The following is a 15,615-nucleotide window of genomic DNA, read 5'->3' as shown; positions in this document are numbered from 1 at the left end:
CAGAAGGTGTGTGTGAGAAGAGAAACTATTTTTTTAATCAACTTAATTTTTAAAAACCTCGCTGATGGTAAAAATAGATAACTGGGTCTTGTTCCCTCAGCAACAACTTTACACTGAAGAGGGTTGTTACAAGTACAAGCCAGCCATTTAACTATGGTGTGTTTGTTGACTGGGAAGAAGATAGAATTTTGAAGATTTAAATTGATTTTATATCTGAAAATCAATTTTCGGATTGATTTTCATCAAAATGAATTCTGGCATTCAGCGCACTCCAGTACAAACTAAGGTCCTGCAGAGCTTTTGTAACATGCATTAATTTGTTTCCTTCTACCTTGATATTTTATCTGCTATTCCTCTTTAAGATGAATCTGTGATCAAAGACATGGTGGGCCCTGACTGGAAAGAGAGGTGGCTAACGTGGGTGAACCGGACGCCAGAACAGGTAAGAACCATGTGTCGTTACAAACAGATGTGATGCTGGAAAGATGAAAAGTGGCAATAGACCTTATTATGTCCAGATCCAGAGTTTCACAATTCCTTTCTCTATTTCTAAACGAGTTTCACGATCATGATGAAATGATCTCTGGTCTTGCAGCACATTCGTAATGAAACAAAAAAAGAGCTGGATCGCTTGCTGAAGCTGCATGATGACCACACTGCTTACCTGGCCAGTGATGAGGTCACCACAGTGAGGAAGAACCTGGAGGGACGGGGGGTAGAAGTGGACCCAGTGCTGGTAGGATCAAAGACAAATGATCTAAACCAGGTTTAGGTGTAAATAGCATATTTCTATAACTACTGAAATACTTCCTACCTGTGCAGATCAAAGACACGTGGCATCAACTTTATCGCAGACACTTCTTGCAGAAAGCACTGACTCACTGCAACCTCTGCAAGAGAGGCTTCTACTACTACCAGAGACACTTTGTTGACTCTGAGGTCAGTAGGGACAGTGAATGATAATGCACCAGCCTTTGTTTTGATCACACCTTTAATACATCCCTGTGTTTTTACACGTTTTCATCTTAGCTGGAGTGCAACGATGTGGTGTTGTTTTGGAGGATCCAGAGGATGTTGGTCATCACCGCTAACACACTCCGGCAGCAGCTTACCAATACCGAGGGTGAGAATGGTTTATGACCGAGAGTAGCTCTAAAATGTCACTCATCAGAAACGGTTTAAAGTGGAAAAAACCTGATGTGCAGCAATTTGTCTATTTGTGTTGGATAGTTTCTAGAAACATGGTGTCTTGTTTTTTTTTTACTATTTGGAAGTTGTAGTTTATTTCCATCGACGTGGTTTATATTTATCGGAACAAATTTACTTTGTACATACTTTATAAAAAGAAAAAGTATGCAGCCAGATCTGGCTTGCAGCTTGAAACTCTTTCATTTAGGAATGATATTGATTTTGGACTCAATATGCTCAAATAAACACCTCCCATCTCCTTTTTTTTTAATTAATAAAATGTCTTTTAAAAGGAACACCTCTAAAAAGTCTAAATTAGCATCGTTTTTATGTGAGGCTTGTTGGTTGTTTGCAGTGCGGCGGTTGGAGAAAAATGTCAAAGAGGTCTTGGATGACTTTGGAGAAGACTCGGAGAAAAAGGCTCAACTCATCACTGGCCGCAGAGTCCAGCTGGCTGAGGATCTCAGTAAGATAAAAACCACACAGCAAACACTTCGGTTAAAATGGAATATTCCTGCTATAACTCAGAGATTTTTATTAGCAGCTACTTACTTGGCAACTTTATAATTTTGTTTGCTTTTTTACATTTAAGTCGACCTCTTCTGCAGCATTTCAAGCACGGATACAACTTTTTAGATGCATCCTTGTTCCAACACACCTAAATCAAATAAAAGACTGAGTATCAAACCTCTGCAGATCTTTAACATGGTGAGGATGTAAAAGTAGCAAGATTGAGTTTTGAGGACTGTTTTTTGAGACCCCTATATAAAAAGAAAAGGAAGTTCTTTCAGTGGTCAGAAGGGGGCAGTAGTGTTTCAGATAACAACTCCTGGCTTAACGTAGCTACAGCTCACAGTGCAGTCAGGTTCAAATAGACAGTTGCTTTTTAAAGAGGATTTGCTCCAATGTCCTTTCAGGTTCTTGGTTGATCTTATTACTCATATCTTAGTATCACCAATGGTACTTACTGCATTATATGTGGTTAACTGTTTTCAGAAAACTTGGCTTAAATGTTGACATTTCAACAATTGTGCGTTGAATGAGATTCTCATTGTGTTTCAACTCAAAGTAAATATCAATTGTTTCATGTTGATTACATCAAAATGGTTACATAAAAATAGAAATGTTAAAATTATTACTGCTTATACAAGAGAAATTAGGAGTGATGGGTTAAGAAAGCTATTATGTTTGTGACAATGTAACTCCTAAAACAGTCATGGCTTTATTCATTTAGTTTTAAAGATCTATCAAATGGCACAAATGCTGTATTTACACACATTTCATGTCTTTCTCTGGCTGCCATGTTTTCACATGGAACAGTTGTAGTTCCACAGTAACATGTTTAGCCTGTTTATAACGCAACTCTTTTGTTTATAAATCAGCTCATAACATGTTTCAGAAAATATGGCACAACCAAAATAACACAAGTTGTTCTCCAGCTTCGTAAAGTTGTGTGTAAATAATATAGACACACAATAGTATTTATATTGTCATTGTTTTTCCTCTGGAGGGAGTTGAGTAAAAAGAGAGAACAAGCACACACAGTCCTGTGTCCGTACCACACTGCGTGTAAAACCCCCTAAACCTGCCTGGCCTTGTAAACCCTAAAAGAGAAGCCGATCCCAAACTTTTCCAAACAGGCGTGGCTTTGGCACTTCCCTCCACCAAAGCCTCCCGTGTCTGATAGATGTGGGAATTTGGTTTGATTCTGTCATGGAACCTTGTGAGATGGAAACACACCTTAACACAAACTCTGTACTTGCTTACAGTAAGAGCCTCACAACAGCTCTGACATGTAACAACCAAAATTAAGGATTTGAAAGTCGTTAATAAATTAAGAGCTACCAATTCCTTTTACAAGTGGCCTAATTACTAAAGTGTGTCATTTATTTTCTATGTAAATCCAGCAGGTTTAATTTGAGAGCAAGATTTGAGAGAAAATTGAAGCAGTAAGACAACTGAAACCTACCAAATCATGACCATTCACCTAAAGCATCAGCTGAGGAGCAGCAGAGCTGGAAGACGGCTATTAGTTCTGCACTCCTCAAATCTGTTGAATATTAGATTGTGTTTTAAGAAATGCAGTGGGATGCTTTTCTTCTGATGGAGCAGGGAAACATGTCAGAATTGATAGATGAAGCTATCTACAGGTCTGTCCTGGTATAAACCTGTTTGGTGCTTCGAAAGACTTCAGACTGGATAGAGATCTTCCAGCAGGAAGATCTGAAACATTCATCAGATCTACAACAGAATCGTTAAGCGCGACTCTCCATCCGATCTGACTGACCTTTAGCTGTTTTGGGAAGAACAATCGTAGATGTTAAAGCTGGTAGAGATGAACCCCAAAAGACCTGATCACACAAATGCAAGCCATGACAAAATCTGGTATGACTACTTCATGGGCAGCATATAAATTTTATTTTTTGACAACTGCTTTTTTAATTATTCTTTAAGATTTAAAATGAAAAAGAAGATAAAATATAGGAGATGTTAATTTCCCCAAAATACATCAGGTTTAAATTTGCATCACATGGCTTGTCTACTCTCTAATGTCAGTGTTTTATTGTCAGCTTTTAGCAGACATTGGATCTGCTACCAGATTAACCACTGTGGTGGTTTTTTGGTGTTTATTCAGATCTGGGGTTAAGAGCCCTTGACGGGACTTACACCCACACCTTCTGAGGTGAGCTCAGCTCTTCGGGAAAGGAGACTTTCTCTGTCTGGGAAGCAACTGTTTTCCCGACATTCTGAAATCATCTCTCCTCAGAAATGTTGCTTATCTCTCTGTTTAAAGACAGCAGGTCACTTCGCCTAGAGCTCAAACTATGGCTTGACCCCCACAGGTCAGCGGGTTAACACAAACGGTTACTTAATCCAGGTGTCCCTGTTTTTTTGTTTTTTTTAAACTCACGCTGCCTCCCCACATTCTCCTTCATTATTTCCGCAACTCTTAGATTCTGTTTCGTTTCTTGACAGAATTGGACGGAAATAATGGGATATCAGGGAGGATACCTTCACCTGACTTCTCTTTCTGTTAGAAAAAAGGAGGGAGCAAAGAAGGAGAAAGATGGAGAGATATGAGACGGAGGGGAAAGGATAAACACACTTAACAAAGGCAGAAATATTCTCCCGGGGGCAGGCTCCTGTTAAGCTCTGTTTGCCTGCTCACAGACAGCCTCAACACCGCTCAGGTTACAAATATAGAGGTCAGGTGCGTGCGTCACTGAGGGAGTGTGAAGGCGCCTTTTAATGAATGAAGAACAGTGTACGCTGCAGAGAGGAGTGTGTGTGTGCGTGTGTGTGACGGTCAGCGTGTGCCAGACGGACTGCGTGGCACAGCGCCGCCTCTGGAGCAAAGCCCAGGTGTGATGTACAAACCCAGAGCAGGAATCACTGCTGCTGCTTCCTTTGCCCAAATTTGGAAACTGTCCTTTGTGTGTTTGTGTGGTTTCAGTGATTTTTACTGTTCCTGATGTAACAGAGCACAAAGTATTACTGATAGAAAACATGACCTGTAGGCATTGTCATTTTAACTATTTTGTGTGTTCATTTTGACCTTTTGCCTCCATTCACCTTACTTATGAACTTCCAAATATGTTACTTACCCATCACCTAAATTTGACTGTGAGCAAGAACAACCCATTTTCTTCTCAATTTCTTCATTTTTATTGTTTTCTCTGCTTTATCTTAAATATTGAGCTCGTGATCCTTTCAGAGACACAATCACTGGAATAAATAGAGCAGATAAATTAAGACAAACAGGACTTAATAATATTAACAGAAAAAATCTGAAGAGATATACTGCATAACCTGGTGGAATAGCTTTCAATAATATATCTGAGCTATCTGTGACATTTATTACTGGATGAAAGCTGATCAACCAGATATTGTCTCATCGTCTTGTGATCCTTTAAGTTCAGGTTTTCTATGCAGTCTGGAAAATCTTGTTTTTAATTTTTCCAGCTCTGGAAATGTATCAGAGAAGAGCATGGGAAAGCATTTGTATTTTCAGATGAAATACAAATGCTCTTTTCATAAATTTTTCAGGCATATTAACAATATGCTCTTAATGCTGCTGTACCACCTGGGAAACTGGGTATAAATATCTCATTTAATTAACAATAAGGCTGGTTCAAGTAGGACAGAATGACTAATCTATTTTTTATTTTACAGTATTTTCACATTTTAATATATTTGCATATGAATCACTGTAAAGTACAATCACTTTATCAGTTTAAATTAAGGATTTTATGCTTCTTGCATTTTCTCACCTCAAAAATTTGTGCCACGGTTGGGTTTTGGGCACAACTCAGAAGAGTTGATTCAGAAGGAACACCTGGCCACTGCACAACCTCTTACCATAATCCCCACAACCTTCACAGGAGGCTTGTTGGAACTGATGAATGCAGCAATTTGTGGAGAATCGTGGATTCGAGCTTACGTGAAAGCGGGGTTATCTGAGGGTTAGGGAACAAGAGGTGTCAACAGAGGTTCCTTTAAAAAAAAAAAAATGGAAATAATGTGTGAAGTGCTTGGCTTGCCTGTGCATGCAGTAACTTTCTCCGTTTGCTGGTGTGGAAGCAGGACACAATAAAGCTGTAGTTGTCTGGGCTTGCTCAGCGGAATGCCCTCTCAGCCTCACGCTCACTTTGTCTCCTTTCATCTCCTCCTCCTGCGCCGCCTCCTTTGAGCAGCTTCCTTCACAGTGATTAGTGAGGGCTCAAGGAGAAGTGCTCCTCTGTTCTGCCCCAGCTTTAGGGGTGACGTATGATCTTAAGGTGCTGTGGTTAACATCTTCCTGAGAGCGGGATAGATGGAAGCAGAGAGTGTTAACGTTTACTCTGACCTTTTGCCACGTGGACCAAAACCGCCACGTTGAAACTCTGCGGGTGCCACAGAAGTGTTTACAGCTAAAAATAGTGTTTGCAGTTTTTCCAGGCGAGCACTCCAGGCTCATTTATTGAGCCTTTTTTAGTTTCTGTTCTTAAACTGTTGCTTTTCCACGTTACCGTGTTCTACTCAACCTGCATCAGTCTGAGGTATAACGGAACTAATACACAGTTTTTGTTTTTTTCTAACAGAAGAGGAAAATTGCAAGCATTTACTACATTTACATTGCCTTCCACTTTTTAACATGCTTCTATGGCAAATGTACTGAATTTACAGAGCACTTTTCTAGTCATACTGACCACTCAAAGCACTTTGCACCCATCCACACTCACTACTGCGCACACATTTATACACGGATACACAGATCAAGAGGCAACTTGGGATTAAGTGACTTGCCCAGGGTCACTTCAACATGTGTCAATGGAAAGCTGGAATCAAACCCACAACCTTCCAATTGCGAGGTGACTCACTACTGGGTAGAGTAGTTCTCAAATAAAAGCAAGAAAGAGCTTTTAGTTATATTTGCGTTTAACCTCATTCTCCTCATGTTACTTTTGTGATAGAAAAAAAAAATCTTGAACGTTTTACCAAATTAAGATTTTCTTCTATTTATCATCTGTCTCTTCTCCTTGTTTCTTTTTTTTCTCTTCTCATTTCGGTCTCTCCATCCTGACTCTGGTGTCATGATCTAGGAACATCTTTCTCTCTCTTCCGCAGCAATACAGTGTATTATAATACCACATGCACATTAAAAGTTACTCATTTCAGAAAAAAAGAGACTTGGGTGGACTTGGGGTAGCTTGTATTTTGTATGACAAGCCATTAAAAAGTGATGGCTAAGGTGGTGAATTTGGAATAAAACCATCTAAGAAATATTGAAGCCTTCTCCGTTCCTGCTGAGGGAAACAGGAAGGTCAAGTGTGGGAAAGACAAACGATGAGGAGCGATCAGAAGGGAAACTCATCCAGGTTTCTGTTCACATGTTTCCAGCACATGTTCCTGGTTGCATGTTGATGTTTTGCAAAAGATCTTTTTTTTTTTTTTTTTTCCACACACTTGTACAAAGGAAAGAGGAGTTCCTCTGAGTAATAAAAGTGGATTATTATCAGGATCATCTGGGACTCAAGAGGGACAACTTCAGAGCCCAGACCTTCTGTAGCGTCGACTTTGAGTCACAGGCTGACCTCTGCACCTTCAATCACCTTCCAAAAACAGAAAACCAGTCTGTCTGGGCGTCGCCTACACATGTTTGATTTAAGATAATTCCTTAAAACTGGACAGAGTTCAGCTCCATCCAGATGACCCTCCGACCATCACCATCTGCAACCCAAACTAAAGTTTTGCCATCTAACACTTTGGAGTTATAAACAATGTTTGTCAATACAGCCAGTTAAATCATCTGGTTCTTCTCAAAGAAAAAAAAAATCACCATAAATGTTGCTGTTTTCCTTTGGTCCGACCTTTGGCTGACCCCAGGTGCTGACCCATTCAGACCTATGTGTCCCTCTCCCTGGTCGGACTCGTCACTCCCAGGCATCTGTTTTCTAGATAAGACCCCTGAGTGCTGGGGCTGATTCATTGCTCTGCCACTGACATGGCATTCTGGCTGCTGCCAGACTCACTTTCCCTGCATCCACCTCTCCTGTGGCTTAGGTTTTATTGCACGATGATCCAGATTCAGTAAAGAATCGAGCAACACGCTGGGGGAGAAGCTTTTCTGTTTGTTACATTAAAAGATCCGGTTTCAGTGGTGGTTTAGTTTGACCTTGGCAGTGATGGGATATAAAAGGTTTCTTCGTGAATCATGACGAGTTTGGACAAGAAATTGCTCCTTGTCCTGCGAACCGCTGCCGTCTTCTCAACAACTTCTTCGTCTTCAGTTCTTCGCACATCCTGTGAGAACGATTGTCCATCTTGCAGAACTCCCTCTTCTTTTTTTTCACATCTTTTTCTTTATTCTGCATTGGTCACTTGTCCAACAGGACTGCGTCGTCTAATTACTGGTCAATTAAATGCTCTTTGGCTCAGCGCTCTGGCCGCTGCAGACTTACGGGGCTCTGTAGTGCCGGTGAATGAGATATCATTTCATGTGGAGATCAGCAGAGGAAAGGCCTTAAAAGAAAGGATTTGAAAAAAGGCTTCCCACTTTTTTTTTTCTCCATCCTTTGCAACTCTCTCTCTCTCTCTCTCACACACACACATCCAAGCATCTGAAAGAAAGGGCCTCTGGGATTGAGGGTTGAGGATTATGGGAATATTCATGACCAGATAAAGGGGTGAGCGGCTGAATGACTGTTTTGGGGCTCATCTCTTAAGTAAACAGGAGCCTAAATGGAGTCTTAAACCGCTACTCCCTTTTTGCACAGTGAGAAACGGGCAGCGGTGACTCTGACCACTGATTATTATTATTTTTTGTTTCATTTCCACAGGATGGTGAAAAGAAAGGCCTGTTATGGCCTCTTCTTTATCCTCCTTCAGTCTTTTGGTTGCAAACAGATGGTGTTGGGGGGAAAGAAATATCAGTCTTTCACAGTTTTTATTCTTCAGAATGCACTTCGTACTCAGCTTCAACCTCCAGGCTCCTGAGAGCTGCTGGGGGCATCAACCTGTAAGAAACTGTTAATTTTATTTAATTAATAAATGCATTCATTCATAAACAATAAATATAACAGAAAAAGGAAATGACCAGTAATTAGACGATGCATAAACAAGATAGTATACCGTTCTGTGATTACAGTCCAGACTACATGTAGTCTAAGACAGATTGAGATATTTTTCGTAACAAGGATTGTTCTGCAAGACGTTGTGACTCAAAGGTAAAACCTGTATACCACGACTCATCATTGTGGTCAGTTGGACTCCAAAAGTGGATCCGCAACTAAACGGAGCAAAGTCCTGGTGGATTATTCCTTCAGTTAGTTAAGGCCTGTTATGGCCTCTTCTTTATCCTGCTTCAGTCTTTTGGTTGCAAACAGATGGTGTTGGGGAGAGGGGGGGGAGAAATATCAGTCTTTAGGGTTGAAATGGGCAAAAGTGATACTTTGTTCATTTTTCTACTTTTCTCAGCTGCATCTAATCTATCTATAGTGCACAAAAAAAACAAAAACAAACAGAAGTCAGAATTGTGTGGCCGTTTTCCTTGAGCTCCCGCCCAGCCACTCATTTTTCAGAGCCTAGCAAGTCAACAATTGGCTGATTGTGATGACCTCTCTGCACATTTTAAGGTGAATCAATAGAAAACACTTTTTCAGTTTTTCTGAAACTTTAGGGGAATTGATGACTTTTATGTGGTAGGAAGTCGTGTGTGACATGATAGGATTGGTGATGCACCTCGACTTTCCTGAAAGATCCTCCTTTGTAACTCTTTACAGCCTGTCCAAGCTGTGTTTCTCTCGCTTTTTAACTCGACCTGTAAGCTCACTCTATGCCCTCCATTGGAAGGATCATTAATGGCCGACCAGTTTTGAGCGTTCTATATTTGAAATCCAAGTCGAGCCACTTTATCAACATCCACATCTAAAGCCAATAACAAACTTTGAAGCCTGAGCCAGGGGATTTCCCATGTTTTCACGATTTGACAGTCGGTACCCTCCTTCCCTCACACCATCCGCCCCGGCCCCCTCCAAACCCCTAGTGCCTCGCAGCTCTTCTCCCCAGGTCAGGCAGATGTCTGTAATCCTGTTCTTATTGGTCCTGGATTGAGTCATGTTGCCCTGTGGTCGGGGCTCGTCGCCTAATCTGTTTGTTGCGTTGAGCCGGGCCCTGCGGTGGGCTGCCTGTCGCAGCGCCGTACTACAGGTTTATGTTTCATTCAGCTGCACACCTGCTGGTGTGACTTGTCGGCGTTCCCCCTCCACAAGCCCCTTTAATGCCTCCATAAGGTGTAGTAATCCTCTCCTTACACCCTGCCATTTTGTCTGAGTGCGTTATAAGAGTATCAAAGGCTGGGAATTTTTTTTTTTTTTCTTGCCACCTGCCAGTTGGGAACATGTTGGAGGGTGGAAGTGGCATGACTGTGCAGCTCTCTCAGGTTTGCAGGACAGGAGTTCACAGCCAGCGTTTCTGACTCGGTTTGGACCGGTTCTTGTGTTCGCTCCACCATGTCTCTTGTTCTTATGCCAGTTTTTTAGGAGGCAGGTGGCGGGGTGGCTTTCTCTCTCAAAACATCCATCCATCAAGAAAAAGATACCTTAGTGCGCCTATCAAAGGAGGGCTTCACAGAAGTCCCCCGAGTATGATATTCAGTTTCCCTCTAAAGGAACATCGGGTTATCACCTCCACGCTGACAGTATAGATGCTTCGGGCGCTGCTGCTCTCGGTCCAAACCGTTTTGATTTATGTTCCTGAAAGTTACTCTTAGCTGTGTAACTTTCAGAAACGACAATAGTTCTCCTGTGTGTCTCGTGCTGCTGATTGATCAAGATGGAGCGGTGCTGGTTTGTTCTTCAAAGCCAGTGTTTGAGTTTGTGCTTGGAGGAGATGCAGACAGATTAGCGAGGGTGACGGGGAAGCTGGAGAGTCAGCCAGGCCCCGGAGGTGCAGCTGGCATTGCGAGCTACGGTTTCGTATTTTGTTTTTTTTTCTTCTTTTTCCTCCTTCCATCGTTGGCCCACACACTTCCTTCAGCCACTGTTTAATCAGTGATTAAGACTGCTTTAGACGGCTCGCTCATCTCGCGTGACGCTACATGTTTGGTGAAAGGATTGCTTGTATTATGCTCTATGGACAATAGTAGTTATATTAAAAAAGTGAGGGTTTTTTTTTTCCTCCCCGGTAGATTCCCCTCTGAAATGATGTTAAGGTGTCGCCTTCCGTCCATTAGCAATGTGCCCAGGAGGTACTTGCCATAAAAAGGAGAGTGTGACAGCTTTGATGTGGGTTCATAAGTCTTCATCATCAAATGTGCAAAGTAGGTCTGCCTTGAGGTTTGGCTGTCACTGTCAAAGAGAGCTGTTTGGGTTTTTTGTGTGACAATATGGGGGATTTTTTTTTTATCTAGAAATAAACGTCAAAGGAAAAAAATTTGGATTTAGACATTATATATTAGGAATAACTACACATGCACAAATTACTTTTGTGTGTCTTTCATCACCCGACTTAACACCCAGAAATAAATATTCCTAATCATCCTGGAAAAGAGGATAAGTCGATATGCATGAAGTCTAATCTTAGTGTTACTAAAAAGAAAATATTTCTGTATTAAAGATTGCAAGTCAGATAATAGTAAATAAATAAATATATATATATATATATATATATATATATATATATATATATATATATATATATATATATATATATATGTATTATTCTGTACAATTTAATGTTTAGAATACAAAATGTATTGATAAAGAAAGTAAAATATACTCATGGATTATAGGTGATATGTATTTATTTGTATATGAATCCATAATATTTATATTAATGATGATTTCTGAAATAATTTGTTGATTATAGCAAAACTTAATTCTTAACTTAACTATAAATTAAAAACTCAGGGAATATATTAAAAACATTTCAAATCTTTCCTTATGTCTTATTTGTTCAGCAATAATAATAATTTTAAAAATGTTTTTTTGTTTTTCAGCAACATTGTCCACAGTCTTGTTTTTTTCTTTATTTTCACGCTAAACTATTTTAGATTTGATTTTGAAATTGATGCCATTTTTTTTTCTTACCTTTGCAGAGAAAGTCCGTGAGATTCAGGAGAAACTTGAATCTTTCATAGAAGCTCTTCACAAGGAAAAGTAACGGATCCAGGTATTTCTCTCTAGGATGACATTTTCAATCTAATGCAAAGTGGCAGGAAAGGTGTTGATGTGTTTATTTTCATCCTGACAAGTCAGTTTACTTTTTTTTTTCTTCTATTCCTACAGCTTATTGCACTGAACAAAGACAACACATCTGTAAATGACCACCATCGCCCCTTTCTGCCTCCATCTCCACAGCTTCCTGGTTTTACTATCGGTGACTCTTGGACAGTGATGGAGCGATGGACATGAACACAAATGAAGAACAGTTGTTTTTCTTTTTCCTTTACTTCTAACCCCTCTTGCTGCTTTGACACCAGAGGAGCACAACAACCCACCCATACTGAGATTGAAGGAGAAATGCAACGCTAAGCATCACTTGTGCCCTATAGCTGAGGACTGTGGACATGTCCTGTGCTCTTTTCGATATTTTGTCTTTTCTGTCTCATCCAAACATCAAAGCCAGTTATCTTCTAAAATATTGAATAGTTGCACTTAGGATTAACAGCACTTGATTTCCACGTTTAAGCTCATCCAAGTGTCCAGCTCTCCGTTCACCAACACTCTCCACTGTCCGTACTCATAAGCGTTCGGACCTCATAAAACTGGATCTATTTTTATTCAGTTTATTCCCTCATTAAGAAATCTGCTTCATCCATCCAAAAGTGCACAACAAACTTCTCAAGCAATTTTATTTTAATTTCATAAATGCCCCAAATGTAACTCTTGCTCTCTTACTGAAACGCTAAATAGAAGAAACAAATTATAAAATGTCTTTTAAAAAGTGAAATAGTCGTCATTGAGGTTTTAAAAAAAAATGCCCATTCAACACCTGTGCAGGTAAATTTGATTAGATTTTTAGAATCTGTCCCACTATAGTTAGTTTTCTGCGTTTGGAGTCTGTTAGAAAAGCTGATCCAATTCTCAATTCTGTTTGATTCAGTGGGCTCATTTACAAATGGGCTGAGTTCTCTTCCAGATGTTTTTTGAATTTGCACCAGGTTTCTCTCCTTTTTGTCAGCCATTTGCAGTGGGTCTAGATGTATGCAACACAGAAGCTGTTGTACTGAAATTTACCTTTGTGTCTGAATGGTTTCTAAGGTGGCAAAATGACAGAAAATCTTCCATACTACCATTTCTTTTGTTCCAGTCACTGTTCAGGACTCCCTGTTCCACTCGCTCCCCAGATTCTCATCCTTTTGCACCTTCTTCATCTGAACCTTTAAGAATCTTCACGTCACCGACATCTTGCTCTCTTCTCTCTATATTTGCCTGAATGGAGGAGTGAGAATACGTTGCCCATGTTCCTTCACTCCTTCATTCACTCAGATGTGTATATGGGTATGTGTACATAAGTATCCAGACCGTGCTTCCTGCACAGACGAAGTGAGTGGGCAGTCGGGGAGCCGCTATCATGTACAGCACCAGGATCCAGAGTGAGACACCTGCGCAACAGAAAGCTAAACAGCTGGTCCTAAGACATGTTTTATGTTGTAGAAAGTAACGTGTGCATGGTGTACCCCCCCCCTACAGATGTGCTTTATTTATTTAATTTGTGTTTAAATGAAAATAAAATTGACGTCAATAAATAAATTTCATTTTTTTTATGTTGTCAGTTTGTTCTTTTATTGTTACTTTAGTAGAGGCTGATTTGCCTCTGCAGTTTGCAAATGTTTGCTGACCTTCCAACATCTGCTAGTTAAAACTTTGCAAGACGAAAAGCAAATTTTATTTTTAAAACGAATTCCTTAAATTAAAACTTATAGTCACCAATTTTTGTGCCTGATTGCTTTTGCCATAAGCACGGCATCTGTCAATATTTTCATAAGATCTGAGCAAACAGGAGTACCTTTAGCGAGTCATTTCTGTAGGATCTCCTGATAATAATGCGTTGTTTCTGATGCTCTCCTTGGTTTAGCCAACAGGTTTTCTGTTAGCTTTAGATGAAAGACCTGAAACGAAACGCTGCTGATTTGATAACCATGTTTTGAATCAATTTGATTGTCTATTTTCAGAGGTACGACAGATGCATCAGACTTTATTTTGAAATTTACTGGTATTTCAAATAGTTAATCACTGCTCTTTAGACTTAATAGTAGCCACGAAGTGGTTTTGTCCAAATTCTTACTTTTTTTTTTCTTTTACATATCAGACCAGTATTTGAGTTTTATCCTTATTTGACAAAGATAAAGATTAGCAAAGGCCTCACATTTATATCTGACAATAGGAAAAGGGCTTTTTACACAGCATACCCTCCAAGCAACTGGATATCTTGTAGATAATATCTAATGATTGTTTTGGAGATTTGTTGGCTGAAGCCACCGTTTACTGTAGATTATGCTGGATAATTTTTATGTCCTCTGTCATCCCTCTCACTGACTGGTGGAACTTCAGTCCCAGTTCAGGTTGTTTAAAAACTTTTAATTCTTGTTAATTGTAGATATGCTCATGCTTCAGGTGAAGAGCCGTGGTGTGCTTTTGTTTTCCCCGTTTTGAAGAATCTGTGGGAGAAATGGAGCTTTGTGTCTTATTCACAATCCCAAGATGAAAGTCAAGAATTCTGAATATAAAATGAATGCTCTACCAAACAAACTAATCTTATTCAATTTTTTTGTTTCTTACTTTCTTGTCAGGTCTAATCTGCTCTAAAACTGCGTACACTGATTGTCTGTCTTTGTGAAGTATCTGTATTTAATACAGGAAGCAATCTCACAGATGATGGAGCTTTTGTTGCATCTTAATTTGCCATTTTTAAATCTCTTTTTAAAAAGACATTGAGCCCAGTATGAGATGTTGACTGAACTCATTTTATTAACTTTTTAAACTTACTTTTTTTTTAACTACATTTTTAAAAAACATTATCACTTGTATGTTTTGTGTATTAATATGACTTGCATTTGTCTTTTGCATTTTTCTTGTGCAGCAACTGTTTAAAATGTTTTATACAAAAATAATTTAACCTCTTCCTTATTTTTTATTTTTTTTGCAGGAAAATGTGTATTCATCATTTATGTAAGTAATCTGCTCATACACATACTGATCCAGTTGACTGAGGAACTTTTTCGGTGATGTAATAAATTATTGATGCAGTAGTAATGAAGTACTTGTTAGTAGAGCTTGTTATGCCTGTTTCTGACCACCAGAGGACAGCAAAATCCACTACAATCCTTGGTATGTATCAAATATGCATCAACAAGCATATAAGCAGAGCAGTTTGCGTTGACTTTAGGACAGTAGCCTGACAGGGCTTCATCTCATGCTGCACCATGCAGATGCTCTGTCTGCACTGATGCAGGTTTACTCCATTTATGGAACTGCCAACTTCCTGACTAATATAGCTAAGCTTTATTTAGCCACCTTGCTAAATAGATCACAGACATCCCTAGATGATGAGTTTCTTCAGATTTCTTCAGATTATTAGAGACACAAACGTTTGAGATGTGATTCATTTTGTCCCATTTCGACTGACCCAAGAGATGGCAAGTTGTAGGATAGAGGTTGACAGCACATTTACATTTCTAACATATTAAATCTTGATTTCACAGAAATGTATTACTGATGGGACAATGAGTAAAAAAAGAAAAATAGGCAGAGAGAATGAACTTTGATGTGTTTGCTCTCAGCCCTGCAGTAGAGGATGCTGCAATCCTCCCGCCACTGCTGCTGCTGCAGGACTCAGTGAACTGTGCGCTGATGAGCTGAGGCCTCTGCTCCAGGTCTGGGTAAAACCTTCCCTGTATGCAAGTCTTCAGGGTGTTATCTGGTCCCAGAGCAGGCTGAAGGCACG

The 15,615-nt window shown here is 39.8% G+C and overlaps 1 protein-coding gene across 5 annotated transcripts in view; it reads left to right on the top strand.

Annotated features, from left to right (window-relative positions):
* Nucleotides 1–13,421, top strand: part of opa1 (OPA1 mitochondrial dynamin like GTPase) — a 31,273-nt gene extending 17,852 nt beyond the window's left edge. For all 5 annotated transcript variants that reach the window (XM_015043288.1, XM_015043204.1, XM_015043523.1 and 2 more), the window contains 7 exons: nucleotides 363–442; nucleotides 596–736; nucleotides 823–939; nucleotides 1,030–1,123; nucleotides 1,544–1,654; nucleotides 11,765–11,838; nucleotides 11,955–13,421. In XM_015043288.1, the coding sequence (XP_014898774.1) occupies nucleotides 363–442; nucleotides 596–736; nucleotides 823–939; nucleotides 1,030–1,123; nucleotides 1,544–1,654; nucleotides 11,765–11,829 (608 nt within the window). In that variant the 3' untranslated portion in view covers nucleotides 11,830–11,838; nucleotides 11,955–13,421. The remainder of the gene's footprint in view (nucleotides 1–362; nucleotides 443–595; nucleotides 737–822; nucleotides 940–1,029; nucleotides 1,124–1,543; nucleotides 1,655–11,764; nucleotides 11,839–11,954) is intronic.
* Nucleotides 13,422–15,615: the final 2,194 nt, after the last annotated feature.

This window comes from Poecilia latipinna, unplaced genomic scaffold, assembly GCF_001443285.1.
Source record: "Poecilia latipinna isolate Pla-1442-1.1 unplaced genomic scaffold, P_latipinna-1.0 Scaffold2, whole genome shotgun sequence".
Lineage (NCBI taxonomy): Eukaryota > Metazoa > Chordata > Actinopteri > Cyprinodontiformes > Poeciliidae > Poecilia > Poecilia latipinna.
This window is presented reverse-complemented; position numbering and strand designations above follow the sequence as displayed.